The 19,003-nt window shown below is 44.2% G+C and overlaps 4 protein-coding genes across 4 annotated transcripts; all 4 read right to left on the reverse strand.

The window, feature by feature from the left end:
* Nucleotides 1–72: 72 nt before the first annotated feature.
* On the reverse strand, nt 73–3,247 carry tsen34 (TSEN34 tRNA splicing endonuclease subunit). The gene is made up of 4 exons (XM_066709551.1): nt 2,386–3,247; nt 1,740–1,872; nt 1,189–1,467; nt 73–857 (listed from the first exon to the last, which is right to left on the reverse strand). Exons 1-4 carry the CDS (start codon nt 2,752–2,754, stop codon nt 667–669), a joined length of 972 nt encoding a protein of 323 aa, XP_066565648.1. The 5' UTR covers nt 2,755–3,247; the 3' UTR covers nt 73–666.
* Nucleotides 3,097–4,958, reverse strand: LOC136753954 (glucose-dependent insulinotropic receptor-like). The gene is made up of 2 exons (XM_066710333.1): nt 4,173–4,958; nt 3,097–3,159 (listed from the first exon to the last, which is right to left on the reverse strand). Exons 1-2 carry the CDS (start codon nt 4,956–4,958, stop codon nt 3,097–3,099), a joined length of 849 nt encoding a protein of 282 aa, XP_066566430.1.
* Nucleotides 4,959–6,616: 1,658 nt separating this feature from the next.
* On the reverse strand, nt 6,617–10,577 carry LOC136753441 (thioredoxin reductase-like selenoprotein T). The gene is made up of 6 exons (XM_066709553.1): nt 10,368–10,577; nt 8,713–8,823; nt 7,860–7,986; nt 7,251–7,338; nt 6,946–7,100; nt 6,617–6,836 (listed from the first exon to the last, which is right to left on the reverse strand). Exons 1-5 carry the CDS (start codon nt 10,502–10,504, stop codon nt 6,976–6,978), a joined length of 588 nt encoding a protein of 195 aa, XP_066565650.1. The 5' UTR covers nt 10,505–10,577; the 3' UTR covers nt 6,617–6,836; nt 6,946–6,975.
* A 462-nt stretch (nt 10,578–11,039) lies between these two features.
* eif2a (eukaryotic translation initiation factor 2A) lies at nt 11,040–18,952 on the reverse strand. Its single transcript, XM_066709552.1, has 14 exons — nt 18,569–18,952; nt 17,756–17,825; nt 17,518–17,589; nt 17,288–17,406; nt 16,766–16,865; nt 16,559–16,641; nt 14,561–14,634; nt 14,291–14,435; nt 13,778–13,894; nt 13,046–13,617; nt 12,680–12,793; nt 12,384–12,509; nt 11,919–11,984; nt 11,040–11,568 (listed from the first exon to the last, which is right to left on the reverse strand). The coding sequence occupies exons 1-14, from the start codon at nt 18,687–18,689 to the stop codon at nt 11,503–11,505; spliced, it is 1,845 nt and encodes a 614-aa protein (XP_066565649.1). The 5' UTR covers nt 18,690–18,952; the 3' UTR covers nt 11,040–11,502.
* Between the last annotated feature and the right edge of the window lie 51 nt (nt 18,953–19,003).

Below are 19,003 nucleotides of genomic sequence, written 5' to 3' on the forward strand. Positions count from 1 at the left end.
TTGTAACACACTCGCACGAGAATAGTAACGACGCATCTGTGCGTAGAAATAGAATCCATTTTATAACAGCAATTCTTTGTCGATGGTATTGTTTTATTGCCAGCTGTATCGTTTCATAGACCTCAACTAGCACTACCCTTGTCATAACCTACCTAAAATAGCACTGGGTAGTTAAAAGCCAGCCCTAGGACTTAAGTTAAGTAAGTATAGATCTCTCAAGTCATTTTCAATACATCAGCTGTGCATTTTCATTTGATACACAAATGCAAACCCTGAAGACACATTCCAAGTGTAAGAGTTCACAAAACATAAAAAGCACACAAAAAAAGCAAACCAGGAAAAGTGACAAGTGAGAGAAATTGTCCTGACGCAAAAAGGTTTCTTCCTCCACTGCAGGGCAAAGCAGAGACATGCATACACTGGAAAATAATGCCATACCAGAGTCTTAAGTTGTAAACCACCAGAGACCAGCTCGGTTTGGGAAAAGCCAGGCAATTGATTAGTTTCTATCACATAATCTGACACTTTCAGCCTTGGTCCTGGGGAGCCACAATCCTTCAGTTGATATAGGTAGCTTGAAGTGGTCAACAGGTGAAGACCCGGTAATCTGCACAACCATTTCACATTTGGTTATTAGAATGAAAACCAAGAGGCCCACATGGCTCCCTAGGCCATACCGCTCCACTGAAGAGATGTGTAGACCACCTCCTGGCCATCGGTGTCTGGGGAGCACAGTAAAACAGTCTTCTTGACATTCGCTCCGAGCCGGGATAGCGCCAGGAAGTCACTGACGGGGGTCTCGCTCTCCATGGGGAGACACACCGCGATGAAATGAGCGTGGAAACGGAGGGGGTCGCCTGGAGAGAAAGAGCCAGAGGTTGCATCAAAAGGGGCAGGGAGAGACGCACGCCCAGCTCAGACAACCCAAATAGAATCACTTCTATTTTTTAAACAAAGCGAAAAGGCATAAACACTCCTGACGTCTCCAGCGAGAGCTCCAAGGTCAGAGCCGAAAAATGGAACGGGCGAAAACTGCAAGGGTGCGCCAAGAAACTAGGTCAGAATCAGCAGAAGGCATTGCTTAACTGGGAGCAAAATGCTGCAGTTCTCACAAATTAAATCTCAGTGGCTCTAAAGCTCAGAAAGAAAATATTATCATTAATAGCTGGTGGGGGTAATTTCAATTACCTGGATACACAAGGTAGTCTCCTCCAAATTTCCCGGCAGAAGTGATGTAATACCCCCTCTGTCTCAGATCCCGAAACACCTGATACCTGGCTTCGGTCCTCTCATCCCGTGGGTGCGGCCAGTCTGCAGCCAGCCAATGGTGTTCCTCGGGGCTGTGGGACAGGCAGGCCCGGGCGGTGCAGAGCTGCACCATCATGGCCGACTGAGGGAAGGAGAAGGAGCTCTGCAGGGAATCCAGCCGAGCCCGGAGAGACCGATCGGCCTTCACACTGGATCCGTCTAGGGAACCGACGGCAAACAGTCACCAACTGAGCCATACATCGTGATGTAGGACAAAACGCATGTAAAAATAGACTGATGTAGTCAAGTCACACCAAAACAACCAAGTTTGGTGACCAGAGATATGAAAAACATTATTTTATGACATCAGTAAACCCAATTCAAAAATGACACACAACCTATGAAATCATGCAGTCGTTTGCAAGCTCCGGCCAAAGCTTAAGACAACACTTCAGACAAGCAATGCCAGAGACTCCCCCGTCTCTGCACACCTTTCAGCTGCTCCTGCATCACCCTCTCCAGCACTTGCTTCTTGTCCTCCAAGGCCAGCCGCCTCTGCTCCTCGTAGTTGCGCTGCAGCCGGTCCCTGTACATCTCCAGCTCGGTCCTCGGACCCTCTTCACTCTGAAACAGCAACACGCAGTGAGAGGGACTGTGGAGGGAATGGCAAGCTTCTCCAGACTCAAGAGACCCCTTGAATTGGACAGCTGTCCTCAGTCTTTCGTTCATGCATTTATTGGACCTTTACTTTAGCTCAGATGATCCACCTGCTCGCCATTTAGGGCAGTAGTTCGCAACCCTGGTTCTGGGGACTCACTGTCCTACTGGTTGTTGTTGTTCCAAGCAAGCTTATTTAACTGAAGCGTTAACTCAACCCAAATTGCTCAGTTTTAAATAGTTAAGCTTACAAAATATTGGGAGAAGGGCAGATCACATACATTTACAGATCCTCATATGAGTGGTTTGCAAAACATCAGAACAACGTGCAGCTTTATACCTGGGGTGTTTAACTGATCCTACTAAATGATTGACTGCTGCAGATAAACAAAGTCTGAGGTGGAAAGAAAAGCACAATATCGTGGCTGTCAATGCACCGAAAAGAGATCCGTCACTAGTCTCGCTGCCCGGTGTGCTCACCTCGGGCTCCGGCGCGGCGAGCAGCACAGCCAGCCCGGTCTCGGCCATCAGACGCGCCTCCTCCGGCAGCAGCTGCGCCGGCCTCCCCAAGCGGCTGTTCTGCCGGGGCTGCCTGGGCAGGGAACCCACCATCGAGCCCACGATGCCCCGTCTCTCTCTGGCCGCCCTGATATCGCCCGACCGCCACAGCAGTGGGGTGGCGCCGGAGAAACACACCCGCAGCGGCCGGCAGTGCGTCCCCGGCCCAGAGGCGCTGTCCACCTCCGAGCCCGGCTCTCTCTGCACTTCTGCATCCCGCCGTCCTCCGCCGCTCGGCTGTCCCTGCAGAGGAGCTTTTTGTTCCGAGGCGGCATCTTCGCTGGGCTCCATCGTTTCGCCCCCCTCTTCCAACTGGATCCGTCCCGACTAATAGTTTTGTGTTATTATTTCCTTGTTACTGCATCGCACGTTGTAAATATGATCTGCCCTCAGCTACACAAACTGCGACTGCGTTCACTGTATGGTTAGACAGCACAGTTATATACAATAAACTCACACAGGTGGAAACTCGCCGTACAGACACCACGTGTGCTGCAAAACGCAAACATCGCCTACACTCCCGGATCAAAAACACTTTTTTGGAGAACCGCTTAGTCCTGGATACAGCACATTCAAAAATCACATCTAAATTCAATCCAAGCACTTTTTTTTCCCCCAATTTAGTGCAACGTCCTACTTCTGCCAACTTCCATCATAGTCTTCCGGGAACACCCCCGTGACGTAATCATTTAGAGCCTATAAAATAAGATTGACGGAAAAATAGACCAATCATCAAGAAGGCAGACCGTTCGCGTCAGAGCCAAGCTGGGTTGTAAATCTAGTAACTTTTTTATCAAACCATTATGTCTTTTAAAATATATCTACTTATACTTTTAGGCTACATTCAATTCTATTTATTTCCAATACATTTTAAATGTATATATTAATTCATATATACTATAATAAATTGACTTTTCCATCAGATCAAACTTCGGGACAGCAATGCATAGATTGAAAAATAAATTGCGCCATCTAGCGTTGTGACTGACACATTTTTCGAACAATGCAACAGCTGACACAGTCTTAATGAAAAAAAAAAGCATGGTAATCATATTCATGACAAATCGCTGAAGATATAATATAAATGGCAGTCGTTTCAGTTTATTTTAATTGCATAATTCATGGTGAACTGTCCTGGTGTGCCGTACAAGACACTCAAATGTAATGGTATGATGATGTAATTCACAGCTGCAGTTACAGATGAGGTGTTTCTATGAGCTGACATTTTCCCTGTGATTTAGAACAACCGAAATAACCCAAAGCGGTTAGAGTATGAGGCCATTTTGTATGTTATCCAATCATTTGTCTTAGTTCATGGAGAACATCTTATTTGTTAATTTAGTTAATAGCATGCTGTGGCAGTATTGATTTATTTTACAGTCCATATAATGCAGCATACTGATATGTGTGACCATGTCCAATACAATTACAATGACTTGTGGCCTGGGAAATGAGTTGGTTAAACATTTTAAACTGTGATAATCCTAATGTTCATGGGCACAAATTACATGATTGTCCGGGGAACGATCGTTTTCTCTCTCTCTTAATAAGGCGTCCCCCCTTCACTACTGCCAATGCAAATCTTAAAGTTTACTATTATTCACAACGAACCCACACCCCCATTCTTTTCAACACCACATGCGATTGAAATAAGATTTTATATCCTTACTGCAAAATGCATAAATCAGCGGATTTAGGAGTGAGTTGACTTCGCCCAGCAGGAAGAGAGGGTCTTTAAGCAGGTCTTTAAGGTTGCACTGGGGACAGGCAGCCTGGAGAAGGCCAGTGATGTAGTAAGGTCCCCAGGACAGACAGAAGCCCAAGATCACCACCAGTATGGTCCTTAACGCTTTGAAGTGCGGGCGATGCACAGTGAAGGGTGACGCCAGGACCCCGGCCTGCTGGATCCGACGCTGTTGCCAGAACGCAATCCTGGCCATGATGATATGGACGTAGAGCAGAATAAGTAAGACTGGCATGAAAACGATGAAGCAAATGACGTACAGGTAGTGGTTTCCGGTGGAGTACAGCAGCCCGCAGAAGCCAGTATAGTTAGTTTGCTGGAGAGAGGGAGCAATGAGGGGCAGGTTCCCCACCAAGAAGGACAGAGACCAGAGAGCCACCAGCACGGCCAGTATTGTCCTGTTGGTGACCATTTTGCAATAGCGCAAAGGGAGGCTGACGGCTAGCCACCGGTCCAAAGAGATGCACAGCAGGGTGAGCACGGAGGCCACACAGGGACTGATGGTGAAGCCGATCCGCAGGAGGCAGGAGGTCAGGCTCCTGTCGAAATCCCCATCGTAGACATCGTCCAGGGTCTCCACCACGCACATGAGTCCAACCAACAGATCTGCAGCAGCCAGGTTGATGATGAAAATGTAGCCCTTAGCCTGTGTTCTCTTGATTAGTTTACAGACGATTACAATCAACACCAAGTTCGGGATGGGAATCAGGAGGCTGAGGAGAGCATGCAGCACAGCGTACACAGTTGTCATTTTCCAGCTGCGAGTCCAGACTATTGCTAGACAGCGTCCCCTGAAGCCAGCATGACCTTGCGCAAGGTCTAGTCCAGATTCAGTTTTCAATTATCTGTCTTGTATAAAGTAAGATACTTTGGTTGTTGTTTGGATTCTCCTGGATTTACGTCCACTACATCCTCCACTCTTAACCAGAATAAAACACATTGGGAGCGAGATAACTGACATGGGGAGGGAGGGCGTAACGAAGTCTCCTCATGTCAAAACATACATGGTTACCATCAATAGTTATTTTAGCTGTGCAAACAAACCCAGATAACAGATAAAGATTGGTCATGCGCAATTCTGCATGGCCGTAACCATACATGAAAGCGATTGGTCTTTTTTCAGATATGCATCTTTATACACATAACCAAGCAATCCCAAGAATAGAGATACATTAAAACACATCAATAACCAAACACTAATGTACTGCTAGCTTCTAGAGGTGCTTCAGAACCATGGATAGCGCTTCTTCCAGACGCATTTTCCAATGTGGTCTCTTGCATCGTTTGACTTGCAAAAACAAGTCTTTATTCATAGCAAAGCCCTTAGCCTTCAGCCACCTCTATAGGGTACATTAATCAAATTTACTTTAAAAAGGGAATGCTTCAAAGCACCAAATGTGCAATAGCAGATTTCGGTTTTAAGATTCATTGGTGGAACAGCTAATAAGAGGTACAGCAAGTTGAGATTGCTCTTGCTCAGAATGGTAAGAGCTGGGTGATGTTGGCAGTGCTGCTGTAATTAAATGTACATATAACAGGGGTCTGTATTTCAGCCTGCTGTGTACACGGACAGAACAGCCCTGCCGTCCATCAGCCATGTTCTGTACAATGGGCCAGCTGCCTCCATTGATTTGACACTGATAAGAAAACAGAATCTGAGAAATCAAACAGGTGGTATGTAGAGGATGTATATGAAAAGAAAAAACAAAGCAAGCGAAGCCAACAACAGACTCTTTACTCCCCATTATTCATCTGTGCCTCTCTGCTTGCTTCCTGAAGCAGACATTTAATTTCCTCACACTGTTTCTCAACGTAGGCTTCTGCACAGCACCAATGTGGAGGATGAGAAAGGAGGTCTGCCAAAAGCATTCCCTTAAAGCAGCGCTTCACATCCCTGGGCCCGCAGGACTCGTGACGGCTGTTTTTTTTTTTTTGTTCCAACTGCACTCTTAAAACTAATGATGGTCCACCAATTATTCCAACCTCGGGAGTGTTTTCCAGCTCTTAAAACGGGTGGAGAACATTCAGGTCAGTAAGTGCCACCAACTGAGCTGGAATAAAACCCAGCAGAGAGGGATCGGGGTTAGGAGCCACTGCCTTAAAGGATAAATACAGATGTTGAATCAAAAGCAGAAGTTTCTTTAAAAAGGTTTTGGTGAAGTGAATGCCAACCACCACCAGACAGAGATGAGACAAACAAAAGTTTCTTTTTTTCTTTCTGTTAGATGTTATCCACTTTAATATAATTTTACTTCCAGTTTATGCTATAAAAAGAAATATAAAAAATTACAACCGAACAGAAACAAAATTAATTTAATTTATAGGTTTTGCCTGACCTTTGTTTTGAGTTGTTAATACAAAATACAACTGGACATCGACATGTAGCTATACAAGGGCTCAAATGATGAATAAAAAGGTGAAACTATACATTTTATTGCACCATAATGAATGTGCTGCAGTAGAAATGAACATCCACCCCCCATGCAAAAGGTCCCTCCTGCTTGAAGCAAACTCCTCCAGAGGTCAGCAAGACTGAAGAGGCATCCAGCCCACACTAGCAGACTTCTGCTTTCAGTGCAGGCCTTCATAGGTATCAGGTCACTGCCATGGGAGAGCTTCCGACTCAAACCTGAGACACGCCACAGGGGGGAAAAAAGAAAGTCAGCGTCTTTACTTTATCCAAAATTGGCCTATCGACACATGCTGAAACACGAACAACCCAAGCGTCTCAAACCTACGGGAGGGAACTCCGGCGTGTGAAGGCGAGGTTACGACCGATGGTGTGGGAGCGAGTCCATGCGAGCATTGAGCTTCATTTCATTTTCCAGGATCTGGACGAGTTGCTGCATCGATGGGAGGTGACCCGACTCCAGTTTAGACCACACTGGGACATCTTGCCATTTGCAAAGAACAAAGAGCGAGAAGTCAGTCAAAGCAACCTGAAGTGCTTCTGAGAAAAACAGAGCGACGCACCCACAGTTCTTTCATCAACTGTCAGCTCAAAGGCCAGTTACAGACTCCCCCACTTAAGGATAAAACTCACCATTTAATGTGATTTCAAACGCACCGGTGGACATGCACTGGTTCTCAATCATGTTGCTAAGGAAGAAAACCATCATACAAGCATAGATCTACAAAAGTAATTAAAACAGGAAAAAAAAAAAAAAACAATTAAGGTGGCAGTCCTCTCAAAATCCACACACATGATTTCACAAGTACAAAGTAACACAAACATGTTTGCTTTTTGCTAGGAAAACATCTGGGAATTGCTGGTCGATTGCCTAATAAATACACCTGGGATACAGAGATCTCTCATCCACTGCAAACACAACCGGCTTGTCTTGTCTACAGAAATACATCAGTGACCAGCTCGCCTTAAGGTTACAGGTACTAGGCCATAAATCAGAACCTTATAGTGTGTTGCTAGGCATTAAATCAGAAATTACTCTGCCTCAGTCCCTTACCTCCCTTCTTGTATTATTATAATAATTATTATTATTATTATAACCCCACTGCAGCAATTGTTTTCCCCAAGGGCATTCTCCCAGACATCATGACGAAACTTTGTACAATAACATACTCCAAGGATATCATTAGTTCAAACAATTCCTGGCACAGCACAGCGCAGGTTAAAAGCTTGCATGAGCCTCACCTTATTCTCCTGCCCCCACTGCCACAGACCCGGAGCTTGAATACCAAAAATGGCAAAGGGGTCTTTACCTAGTATGATCAATCCTATAACAGCTAGCTTAAAGATGGAAAGGAAGGAGGCGATGTGCCTGCGGGAAATAAAAAATATCTATCATTAAATGAGAAAAGAGCACAATTAACACATGCCTGGTCGTACCTACACAGTCAGAGCAGTGCAGTAGGTTAGCTTTCATGTATGGTTGAGTCCTATTTGGTGAAGTACCCTACTAAAGTGCACCTCAAATCACAATTATATGAACATGCATGGCTGCATGGTTGGTGAATATAACTTAATTTCCCCACACTGCCGAGTTAAAAGGAATTTGATTAGTTCATCTTGGCATGGCACTGCACTGCACTGTGACAAGTGTGCTTCTCTTACTCCCAGGAACTTCTCCTTATTGGGCCCGAAAAGCGATAGTAACAGTATAGTGAAAAGTCAACAGTACAGAAAAACAAAATGCAAAATAAACAGCACTCCTGTAATGTTGCGTGCCAAGTAAAGCCAGCATCAATGAACGGTTACAAACAAGATCTAGGGTGAGATTAGAAAAATGATTTGCACCATCCACCTCATGCAAATTATATGCTATGTAACCATGGAGGCATTTGTTTGTTTGTTTCGTTATTAAAATGCGAATCAATAAGCCTCGAAAAAAAAAAAAAAAACATTGTGATTAGCAGGTAGGGCCAAAGTCCTGGTTTAACTCCCTTAAGACGAGTGAAGAGGCCACCACTGGCACTGCAGGGAGAGCAAGGAGAAATACCAGAGCGCGGCCTTTACACCCTGTACAGCAGGCCGGACTATTTCTCACCGGTAAATGGGAAGAGGCAGGTAGTTCTCCCCCTCAATGCGGATGTCCGGATACCGCTGGTTCAAGACCCGCGTGTACTCCTCAAACACCCGCTTGTATCCTCAGGAGACGCTGAGGAGAAAAAAAGAAATGCATACAAATCCCACCAACACACTGCAGGGGTCTTCCATCTCACTGAAACAGCAGCTGCGGCCAATATATGAAAAGCCACAGGATTTAAACCCACGCCTTCAATTCCTGGGCAATGCAGGTCCACAATGGCAAGGCAATTGTAGCTGCAGTAACGCACACCTAGGCATGTGGTTACCTTGCGTTGGGCAGTAAAACTGATCACTATCCCAAACAGAGCATGGGTCTCTGATGCCCACATTGCAACGCTGCCCATCGTGAAGTGAATGAAAAGGCTGGAGCTGTGTCACGTTTATAAATTAAGTTAAACAGAAGTCTATAGCTTAATTGAGAGACGAACGAAAATGGTTGGATTGCTTTACAAGGTAAAAGGTGAAGGAAGGTGTACTATTTCAGTAAAATATCACCCAGTGTGAGGGCAAAGTTCATGTAAATCATTACACCAGTAAAATTAGAGCAAGAGACCAAAAAACAAAAAAAAAACACCTACATTCCTCCAACCCAGTGGTTCTCTGCCAGTCTTGGAGACCGCTAAATTTAACTGCTTACTATATTAGAAATGAACAAAAACAGGCAGATTATATAATCCAGAGATCATCACCAGGGCCGAGAACCACTTTCATAAGCCACTCCGAGAAGAACCGATCACATCATTGAATACACTAAAGGGAGTGTCTTTTTGTGACCCATCAATTGTGTAGCCAGATACACAAATACTGGCTCTCCAGAAACTGATGTCGACATGCCTGTGACACACTCCCTTCCCAGTGGTAAAGACTGTGTGACAACGCAAAAAAGATCACAACCACACAGTTCTGTATGCGCTTTCCAAACAGACAAGAGGTGTTAAACCAGTGTGTGTGTGTGTGTGTGTGTGTGTGTGTGTGTGTGTGTGTGTGTGTGTGTGTGTGTGTGTAGTCACTGCGCATGCGCGTAGGTTTGTGTAGCAAGCTTTACCTTGTAATCCATTATCTATCCAAGGGTACCTGGCTAGCTTATTTTTAGCAAGAGCTTAGGACAGTGTGGTATCTGTGTTGAAAACAGACACGGGGATTTATACCGTATACTATAGCTCAGCCTCTACTGACTGAGATCTATCTGCAGCGCTTGGGGTGTCTATGCATAGCGCGGAGCTCACGACACCTAATTCACACTATCATTATCTGTAAATAATGGGTTTATGCAATGCAAACACATGCTCCAGACAATGGCAAGGTCATCTCTTAATAATAAACACCGTTACTGTTGCACGACTGGCCGGACGGACAACCTAGACTTGCAGGCTGCTTGTTTTCAGTGTAACAGCATGTGATCCAATCGATATATCGGGTTGTGGTGCATTTGTATATGTTTTACACACACTACGTCGAGTTAACATGTCATAACACGCAAGGAAAAAGAGAAACCCGGCTTCCGGAGGAAAGAGGAGGCCTGGTGGTGGTATCGCAAATGCCGCTGCATTTCCTCCTGCAAATGTCAATCTACACACACCACCATTGCGTCCATCTGCGTCGGCTTTTTCTTACCAGATCTGGAATTTGAGCAGTGGTCCCGTCGCAAACTGCATTTTCAATTTCTTCCCTCCGACGTTGTCGCCCGAGGCGGAATACAGGGAGAAAAACCCCAGAAACAGAAGAGTAAAGGACAGCGACCGATTCTCCATTCCGCTCCGTTTTCTTCCCGGGTCAACGAAACACACACGAGAGGAGCTGGAGGAGGGGAGAGAAGTGCACGCAGAGACGCAAGAGCTCCGCCACGTTTACGTGCTGACGTACTATCCCGCGGTGCCTTCTGGGTATTGTAGTTTTGTTCGTTTTATTAAAGAGGTGAATGCAATCTAGTCATCTATACATATCAATGTGCTTAAGTGCTTCAGAAATGAAGGGGGGAAATACTAAATGTAAATTATGTATCACATACTTTTGGATTTGAATGTCATGAAAACAATGTGATAAAACACTGTGACCAACAAGTAGTGTATTATTGTGTGAAGGAAGATCCTAATGATCTAATTTATGATGATGTTAAAGACCACTGATACAGACACTTGTATAAAACAGGAGGATGGAAAAGCAGCTGAGCTGTTTTCTTGTGGAATCACATCAAGTTTTATGACATACCAAAGCATTTAAGGACAACTGTGTAATTGTACAGGGAGCTATGAACAAGCTGTTGCACTTTCCAAAAATGAAATGTCACAAGTTCAAAGGTATTCCTTTAATATTTGTCTGAAGTTGTCCAGGTCATATAAATGACATTACAGATTTGTACCAAATATACTAAAACTATTTCAATCTATTGCTTCAGTTTCCAAATCCTTGTACAGGGCAAAAGTTTAAGTATATACAGTCCCAATGCATTCCTGGGATCAATCTGCAAAGCTTAAACATACATCGCATAGCATTATCATCCTGTGATAAAGTCGAATACTTGTTTATGGCTCAAACATTTACCCAAATGAATGACGATTAATGGGTTGTTTTCATTATTTGTTGTATGACTTGTATTCAGTGTATTCAGTGTATTGAAAAATATAACACTATGCAGCATTATCAATGGAGGCAACATCCAGTGAAAATCTGGAATTAAATACATAGATCCTGCAATGCTTTATAGTGTTTGGGTATAGCAAATGGCAAAATATTGTTTTTTTTGTTTTGATTATATGCCTAACTCCAGATCCTCCAGTTCTTGCAACAACTGGGACTCCTTCTGCATCTTCTCGATCTAAAAAGGGAGAAGAAAAAAATTGAAAACATTGGTAAATACAAAATCTTGTTTTGACAATCAATACAGGAAGGGCCAGACCAAATCAAAACTCTGACTTTGACCCGTGAATCGCAAAGTACAAATCTGTACCCTGTAGCGGTTTCATTTATTGTTAGAAGCCACTTTCTATGATTTATACACCAACACACAATAGGTTACAACTTCAGAATTTGTGATTCACTGATGAGTCAAAGTTTGAATTTGATCTGGCCCTAAAGAATGGACACCTAACACTCCTAAAACATGAATACAAGCCTCCTACAGAAGGGAATGTATTAATGCAGAGAGCAGCACTGAAGAAACATCACCTGGTTTTTCTCCAGCTGTTTTCCAGATGCCTGTAGTTCCTTCAGCTGTTCAATTGCCTTGATTTTCTATGGACAGATATAAAATGATAACAGTCACTGTTTTACTTGCGGTTGAACTTTAAGCTATCTTTCTGAGTAACAGGCAAACTCCCAGAAACCTCTTTTTAACAACAATCCTCTCCCCTCAATATAATACATTCATTCATCCTAAGGAAGTATCAGTAGTACTTATGATGTATAAATATGATGTGGAGTAACACTCCATGCTGCAGTCTGAAACACAACGACTGTAGCTAAAGCACTGCAGAGCATAGAGCGATGTGCATTAAGGGGAAATGTATAACAAGAAAACTAAACATTCATTAAAAAATACAATACCCTCAACAATACCCTGTACAAAAGTAAGAAAGCACCTCAAAGGCAACAGAGCTCTGACCACCTTGTTAAGCAGAAGCAGCTCCTCACCTTTTTGAGATTTTTGATCTTCTTATCGGCCTCTGGATCTCCAGAGACGGCCCCTGCCAGGGCTGGACTCGTGGGCTTGGGCTCGGGCTCGGGCTGTTTGTCCTGCGGTGTGTCAGGCTTCGTCTCCTGCAAACAGCAGACCATACGAGTTTGCACACTTGGTAACCGTTCACAACGGATAATAAAGACAGAGAGCGCAGTCCAGGAAACAGTGAGATCGCAGAGATTATCTGTGGCACTGACACTGAAAGCAGCACTGTCTTTGCAGAGCGTAGTGCTGTTCTGATCACACTGACCTGTTTGGCTGCTTTCTTGGCCTCGCGTTTCTTCTGGTTCTTCAGAGCCGTCTTTGACAGCTGCTTGTCCCCCCCTGGAAGCTGCTTCATGTTCTGTGGCGGCTCCTCTTCATGCTAAGGCACAAAAAATATTATAAAAATTACTATTTGTAGTAGTTATGTGTAAATAACTACCTAGTTCCACATATTCTTCTATACGTTGAAGAAATGAACAGGCAGACACACGCTGTTATGAGGAGGAGAAACACAGCTGTCAGTAGTTTACAGGTCAGTATTTTATTTTAACAGTCAGTGTCTAGGGGCATGAGGTCACCATAAGAGTCCCACACTCGGTTTGAGCCCTGTGACGCCAGCACATGTCCTTACCAGTTTGGAGCTGGTGTTGGGTTTATTCCTCAGCGCGGGTGGCCGGTACACCTGGGCTGGTTTGGGTTCGGTGCTCCCGAGCTCGCTGGGCGCAGCTTGGTACTTGACTGGCTTTGCCGGAAAGACTCCGTCGGCGCATGGCTGCCACTGCACCTCCCAGAGCTCCCCGTCTGCAGGCGTGTCATACTTTTGCAGCACGGTTCCAGTGTAGTGCCAGATTTTGTATCCGTTGCTCACTCTCAGACGGGGAGCGCAGGTGGCCGTGACGATGTGCTCCCCGTCGGGGCACCAGGAAAAGAAGGTGGAGTCTGGAGCCTGTGGTTTGGAGACAAGTTTGTACTTCTTCACGTCCCACACCTCCATCTGCCCGCGCAGGTTCCCGAAGCCGGCCAGCACCAGGATGTGTCCCTGGGGGCTGTAGTAGGCAGCGTTCCGCGGCCCCGTGCCGAAGTCAAATACCGGGTCACACTTCAAGTTGTACACCGTCACCTTGGCCGGCATGAAGCCGTACACCACACAGAACTCAGTGGAGTTTGGGTTCCAGACCACGTCATAGATGGGCCCGTTCTTTGCTGTGCAAGACACAAAAAGAAGCGCTAGGGTGGTGGTGAGGCTCTTAGGCCTCCTTCCCAGGGAGAGATGAGACCCTTAGCTGCTGCTGGGTTCGACTGGGAGCGTATGTTAAATGCAAGCAATTGAACGATCACAGAAAACCGAGAGAGGGATGCTTACGTAGCTGCACAACAGCGCTCTCTCCATTCACCGCCAGGTAGTGCAGAGTCTGCTCCCCATAATACGACGCACCCGTCTTGTCCACCTCTGTACTGGCAGTCACTAGGACTGCTGTGGCTGCATTAACAGAGAAAAACAAACCCATTATACAAACCCAGAAAATTCTAACAAATATATATAATAATAGAGTAGAGAATTTCTCTTAATATCAGCTTCAAAATTCTGCTGTGTTAACCACATCCCTCACAGTCACAGTGGGGTATTCCTGAGCACACAGTGTTTCAGCAGTGGGTTGATCAGTTGATCACACCATGAGATATCAGCAGGTTTCACCACAATCTTATCCTAAGAGAGTCATACAAAACTCAGTTTATTTTCCATCTTTCCGTTTCCTCCAGAATATTCTTTGTATGCATTCACAAGAAATCTATAATTGATCTGATGAATACATAGAATATTTCCAGGGGAAAACGGAGGCGTGTGTTCCACGTCATCTGATAAAAATCCACTAACCTTTATTGTTCCAAAGCATCACCACTCTGTCAGACTTGAAGAAACTCTTGTTGGCCAAGGCGGAAGTTGGTCCTCCAAAGTTGGGATACTGATAAAGCCGCACAAATGAGGGAGCGCCCTTGCTTCCTGGTACATAGACAGCAACCTGCAGCAAAAACACAGTAGCTGGATGTGAGTCCACTGCTGCGCAGCTGACCGCAATAAAGCTACTGCAGGACCTAGAGAACAAAGCACATTTATCCAAGAACAATATTCTGTCTGTTCATCTACCTTACTCGGCTGAGGTCCAGGAGACAGAAGGAACTCTGTCACTTTCTGCAGGTGGAGCTTGTTGGCAATTGTATCTGGAAAACAGGGTTCACTTTACAAGGTTGCAGGTAACGTGAGAAAAATCTGCACATGGCTATTGACAGCACAGAAGCCGTGGTGGTGTTTGGGAATCACTGATCTATACAATGCTTGTCCCACTGAATTGTGAACAACATTGCCATGGCCTACGAGTCTGCTGGCCTGCCACTGCCTAAGTAGTTGGTGGCACATTCGACTACAGGCATGGCTGCATCCTGGGCCAACTTTTGAGGTGCCACTGGCTGAGGTCTGTGCTGTGGCCAGCTAGGCTAGGCTGTATGCATTCCTGTGCTTCGACAGGCTCAATGTTGTGGGTTCCACTCCTTCCACCCATGTTATTATTATTATTATTTTTTTAACTGCTTGAGCCACTTTAAGGCCTCAGCTCTTTGACTATGTCCCTTGTCTCAGTGGAGGCCTTATGTCCTGGCACACTCTTTGGCCTCGGACAGCGTTTTTTCCTGGGTTGCTACCAATTGTCCTCACTTGAGACTGCTTCGGTAAATGAAACCTAGCCCATTTCTGAATGGAAAGCTAACATAAGGTTTGGTTGTAACTAGTGTTTCCAGCCCAGGGACCCGGGGCACTGAAAATCCGGGCAACCCAGACGACTTCTCAACCCTGCAAGCCCGGGTTTGGCATAGGTATAAAACTGGGGTTGACGAAAAAAAAAAAAAAAAATCATACTTGCATTCACAGCGCAACATTGAACTCATGTATACGTTTGTGTATTTTCTCATTCGGTGAGAAGATTGAAACGAGAATGTTCATTCAAAAACCTGTTGTTAAAAGCTACAATATAATTGAGCACTATTGCAAAATACGAGGAGTTCAAGAAAAATGTTCCGATCCAAGCTCGGTTAAGTTCTACTTCCTACAAGAAGTAAATAGCCAATCAGCCAAATGCAAAACGTATCCAAACAAGGTATTGCAAACAGCTGGGGGCTCTACAAGGTCGCTTCAGTTTATACAAGTAATAATAATAATAATAATAATAATAATAATAATAATAATAATAATAATAATAATGCAGTACTGGCGTCCCATCCTGGGTGTATTTCTGCCTTGTGCCCTATGCCTGACGGGATCAGCTCTGGCTTCCCCGCGACCCTCACCAGGATAAGGGGTTTTGAAGATGGATAGATGGATAATGCAGCATAACTGAGTTTGTGTTTAATTTCAGCTCCACATAAAATACAGACACAAAAAAGGCGTTTATTATATTACTTATTTAGTATTACCTTGTTGATATGGCCTATGGATATGGTTCTAGTTTCATGAATAAAATAAGGGAAAAAATAATATTTCAGGAGTTCAGTCAACTATTAAGTTTTATGTGTCCAACAGTGTGTGACAGGGTGAGGCATGCGCCTGCAAGGTGCTGTAGCGCGCACGCTGCGCTGAAAGCATATAATCTCATTTGAGAGAGAAAGAGGCACAATCGGAAAAGTTTACTGAGCTTAGTGTTTATTTACTTATTTTTGTTTCCATATTGCTTATTTTTCCTATTTATATGCCAATTAAATAATTTGTCATCAAGCCAGGGTGCCCCAGGGACCCCGGGTTTATAGATTTTAAACTCCAAAAACCTGGACCTGGAATTTTCTCCCGGTTTTGAAAACGCTAGTTGTAACCCTGGTTATCTAAAAGAGATATATAGCTCCCAACATTGCAAGGTCCCTCTGCAGGCCTATCTGGCAGCAGTATAAGAGGACGTGTAGTTTGTACACTGTGTAAATGAACAAAGGCAGGGGGAGTTTATTCATGTTAAAGGGGATGACTAAACAATACACAGGTTTTAGGCTGGATCGTGTAGGACCAGCAATATTTTTAACCTGCCGTCAAAACACACAAAACACAGAGCCCTGTCAGAGGAAGAGGAAAAGAAATTAAGAGATTAAGAAATGTATAAAAACTCACCAAACTTGTTGTTCTCAAAGAAGTGGAGCTCATTGTTTACATTCCTAACAGCAATACTTTCATCATCTGACCAACTTGGGCACCTACAGATGACGATGAGGAAGGTCAAGGCTGCCCATGTTATACAATTCCATCTGTTTATCAAAGGCCCCTAACACACACAAATACACTTTTTGTTACAGAAATCATCTATATGTGCCAATTTACCAGCCCTGCATCTTCTTCTGGTAGAAAGACTTAAGACACTCTCCACTCTGCACGTCCCACAGGTGAAGGTTTTGATCTCCGTGGGCGCTCTCTTGTGTTTCTAAGACAGACAGGAATTGCAAACTGCGTGAGCATCTCCATGTAGCTACTTGCTATAGTAAATCCTTCATAAGAACAAGGCAAGGTACAGATTGGGTTTCATTTTAGCATTACTTCCTTGCACTGCATCTCCAAAACACACAGAGCTCCCAACCTAAGCTGGTAATGACCTGCAGAGAACCTTCGGCATTACACTTAATACAAATTAGAAAAATGAATAAGTCCATAGACAACCAGCTCAGATTTAGTACAGCTATCCACCTCTGATTTGAACAGTAGTGCTGTAACAAGAACTGTGGGAAAGTGATTACCTGTGTTGAATAGAATCTGGCTGCAGATTGAAAGCAGCAGGAAATCTCATAGCTTTATTTTATTTCTATTAGTATGTTACCCCTGAGCTTCATTTCTGTCTAGAATACATACTACTGTAAGGCTGCCAGGTCACCAGCACAGACTTCTGTGGGGAGAATTCCAGACAGGCGGTCTTTGGAAGGTCAAGTGACTGCACGACCTGGCCATCTGAGACATTCACGACATTCACCCTGCGAAACAGACAAACACATGATTTCAAGACCTTAGACAGTACTGCTTCATTTACTGCAAAATAATTAACTCCACAAGTCAATTAAGAAAAAAAAAAAAACATCACTTACTTGTCTCCATTACACCAGGCAAACAAGGCACCATCCTTGCTGAATGTAAAAAACCTACTTTGCCGCTCATCCCTGCAAAGAAAAATCAAATACAAGCAAATTATTGGCGTGTGGAGTGAGGACAACCAATAACCTTAAAACTTTTTTTTTTTTTAGGTCTGCATAGACTAAAAAACTTTCTTAAATGACAAAGAGAGATAAAATACAGTATCTACCAGCAAATCATAAAGTAACATACCTCTTAAATGTAGTATTTTCTACACAGTCTGGAGGTCCACCTATCATGGACGTGCCATTTGATCCCCGAACTGTTGGGACATGAGACTTTAAACAATTACAAATGTATCCTTATAATTACACTGTCTGCAATCCTGCTTTTGGCCAACTCTTTCTTCACTGACATAAAATCACATTAACCTTGACTAATTAAGTCAGTAATTGGTTCAATAAAGAACTTCCAGGTAAAACAAAAACAAGGAGAGCATTATAACTATTGTGAATAAGGATTTGGAGGTCCCTTGTATGGCATGTTATAGGCACACCTGACAGGACAACAAACTAATATCAAGGAACACATCCTGAATCTCACTGGATGCTCAACACTGCATGGATTAAACGTCCACGGCTCATTCGTAAGTAGGTTTCCAACATGACATTAGACAATAGAGTATTATTGTTAGTTTCGTTTATTTGTTCTGTAATAACCCAAAGGTACACATGTATGACTAAGGCACAGAATTAATTTTGACGTTGCATATAACAGTGACGCCGATCACTCTTCTGGGTCACACTCTGTAAAACGCAAGACTACATCCAAAACAAATGTAGGGCCGTTTTTGTCTGCACATTGAATTACAGTGATCAAAGGATGAGCTGAAGGGGATGCAGCAGTCCGCGGGCCATAAGACACATTTTAATAGGATTACTATTAGTTTAATGTACCGATCTACCAAAAACATCCCCACCCCCAAAGCTAAACGTTGCATTTCTGTACACTGAAAATTGTATCATGTACACACACGAATGTGCAATTCATATTCAGGCAACCCACCTGCTAACAGCGGTGTGGAGGGCGCCATCTTGAAGCGGAAATGAGTAGCGGAAGTGACGCAGTAGCGCGTTTGACAGACACAGGAGAGAAACACGTCGACAAAATCCGCCAGCAGACGCATCACCTCCAGCAGCACACACGTATCTATCCACCCAGCACTTCCACATGCATCACATTGCAGGCCTGTCCAGTGCCATCAGTTGTGACAATCGCGACACAACGAAAGACATGACGTTTATTACCAGAACTGGCCAATTGAGGAGACACATTAGAACTGTATAATCCCGATACACATGTCACCCGTTTGCACCTCTGGGAACCCCCTACATTATAAATGTTGTAATTATATCAATGCAACCAAGTGATCGCACTGGCGCAGCGAAACAGCCTGTAGCCCTTACACTTGTGCTGACGTGTTAGTGCACACACACTGCC

This window comes from Amia ocellicauda, chromosome 7 (assembly GCF_036373705.1).
Source record: "Amia ocellicauda isolate fAmiCal2 chromosome 7, fAmiCal2.hap1, whole genome shotgun sequence".
In the NCBI taxonomy this organism is placed as follows: Eukaryota; Metazoa; Chordata; class Actinopteri; order Amiiformes; family Amiidae; genus Amia; species Amia ocellicauda.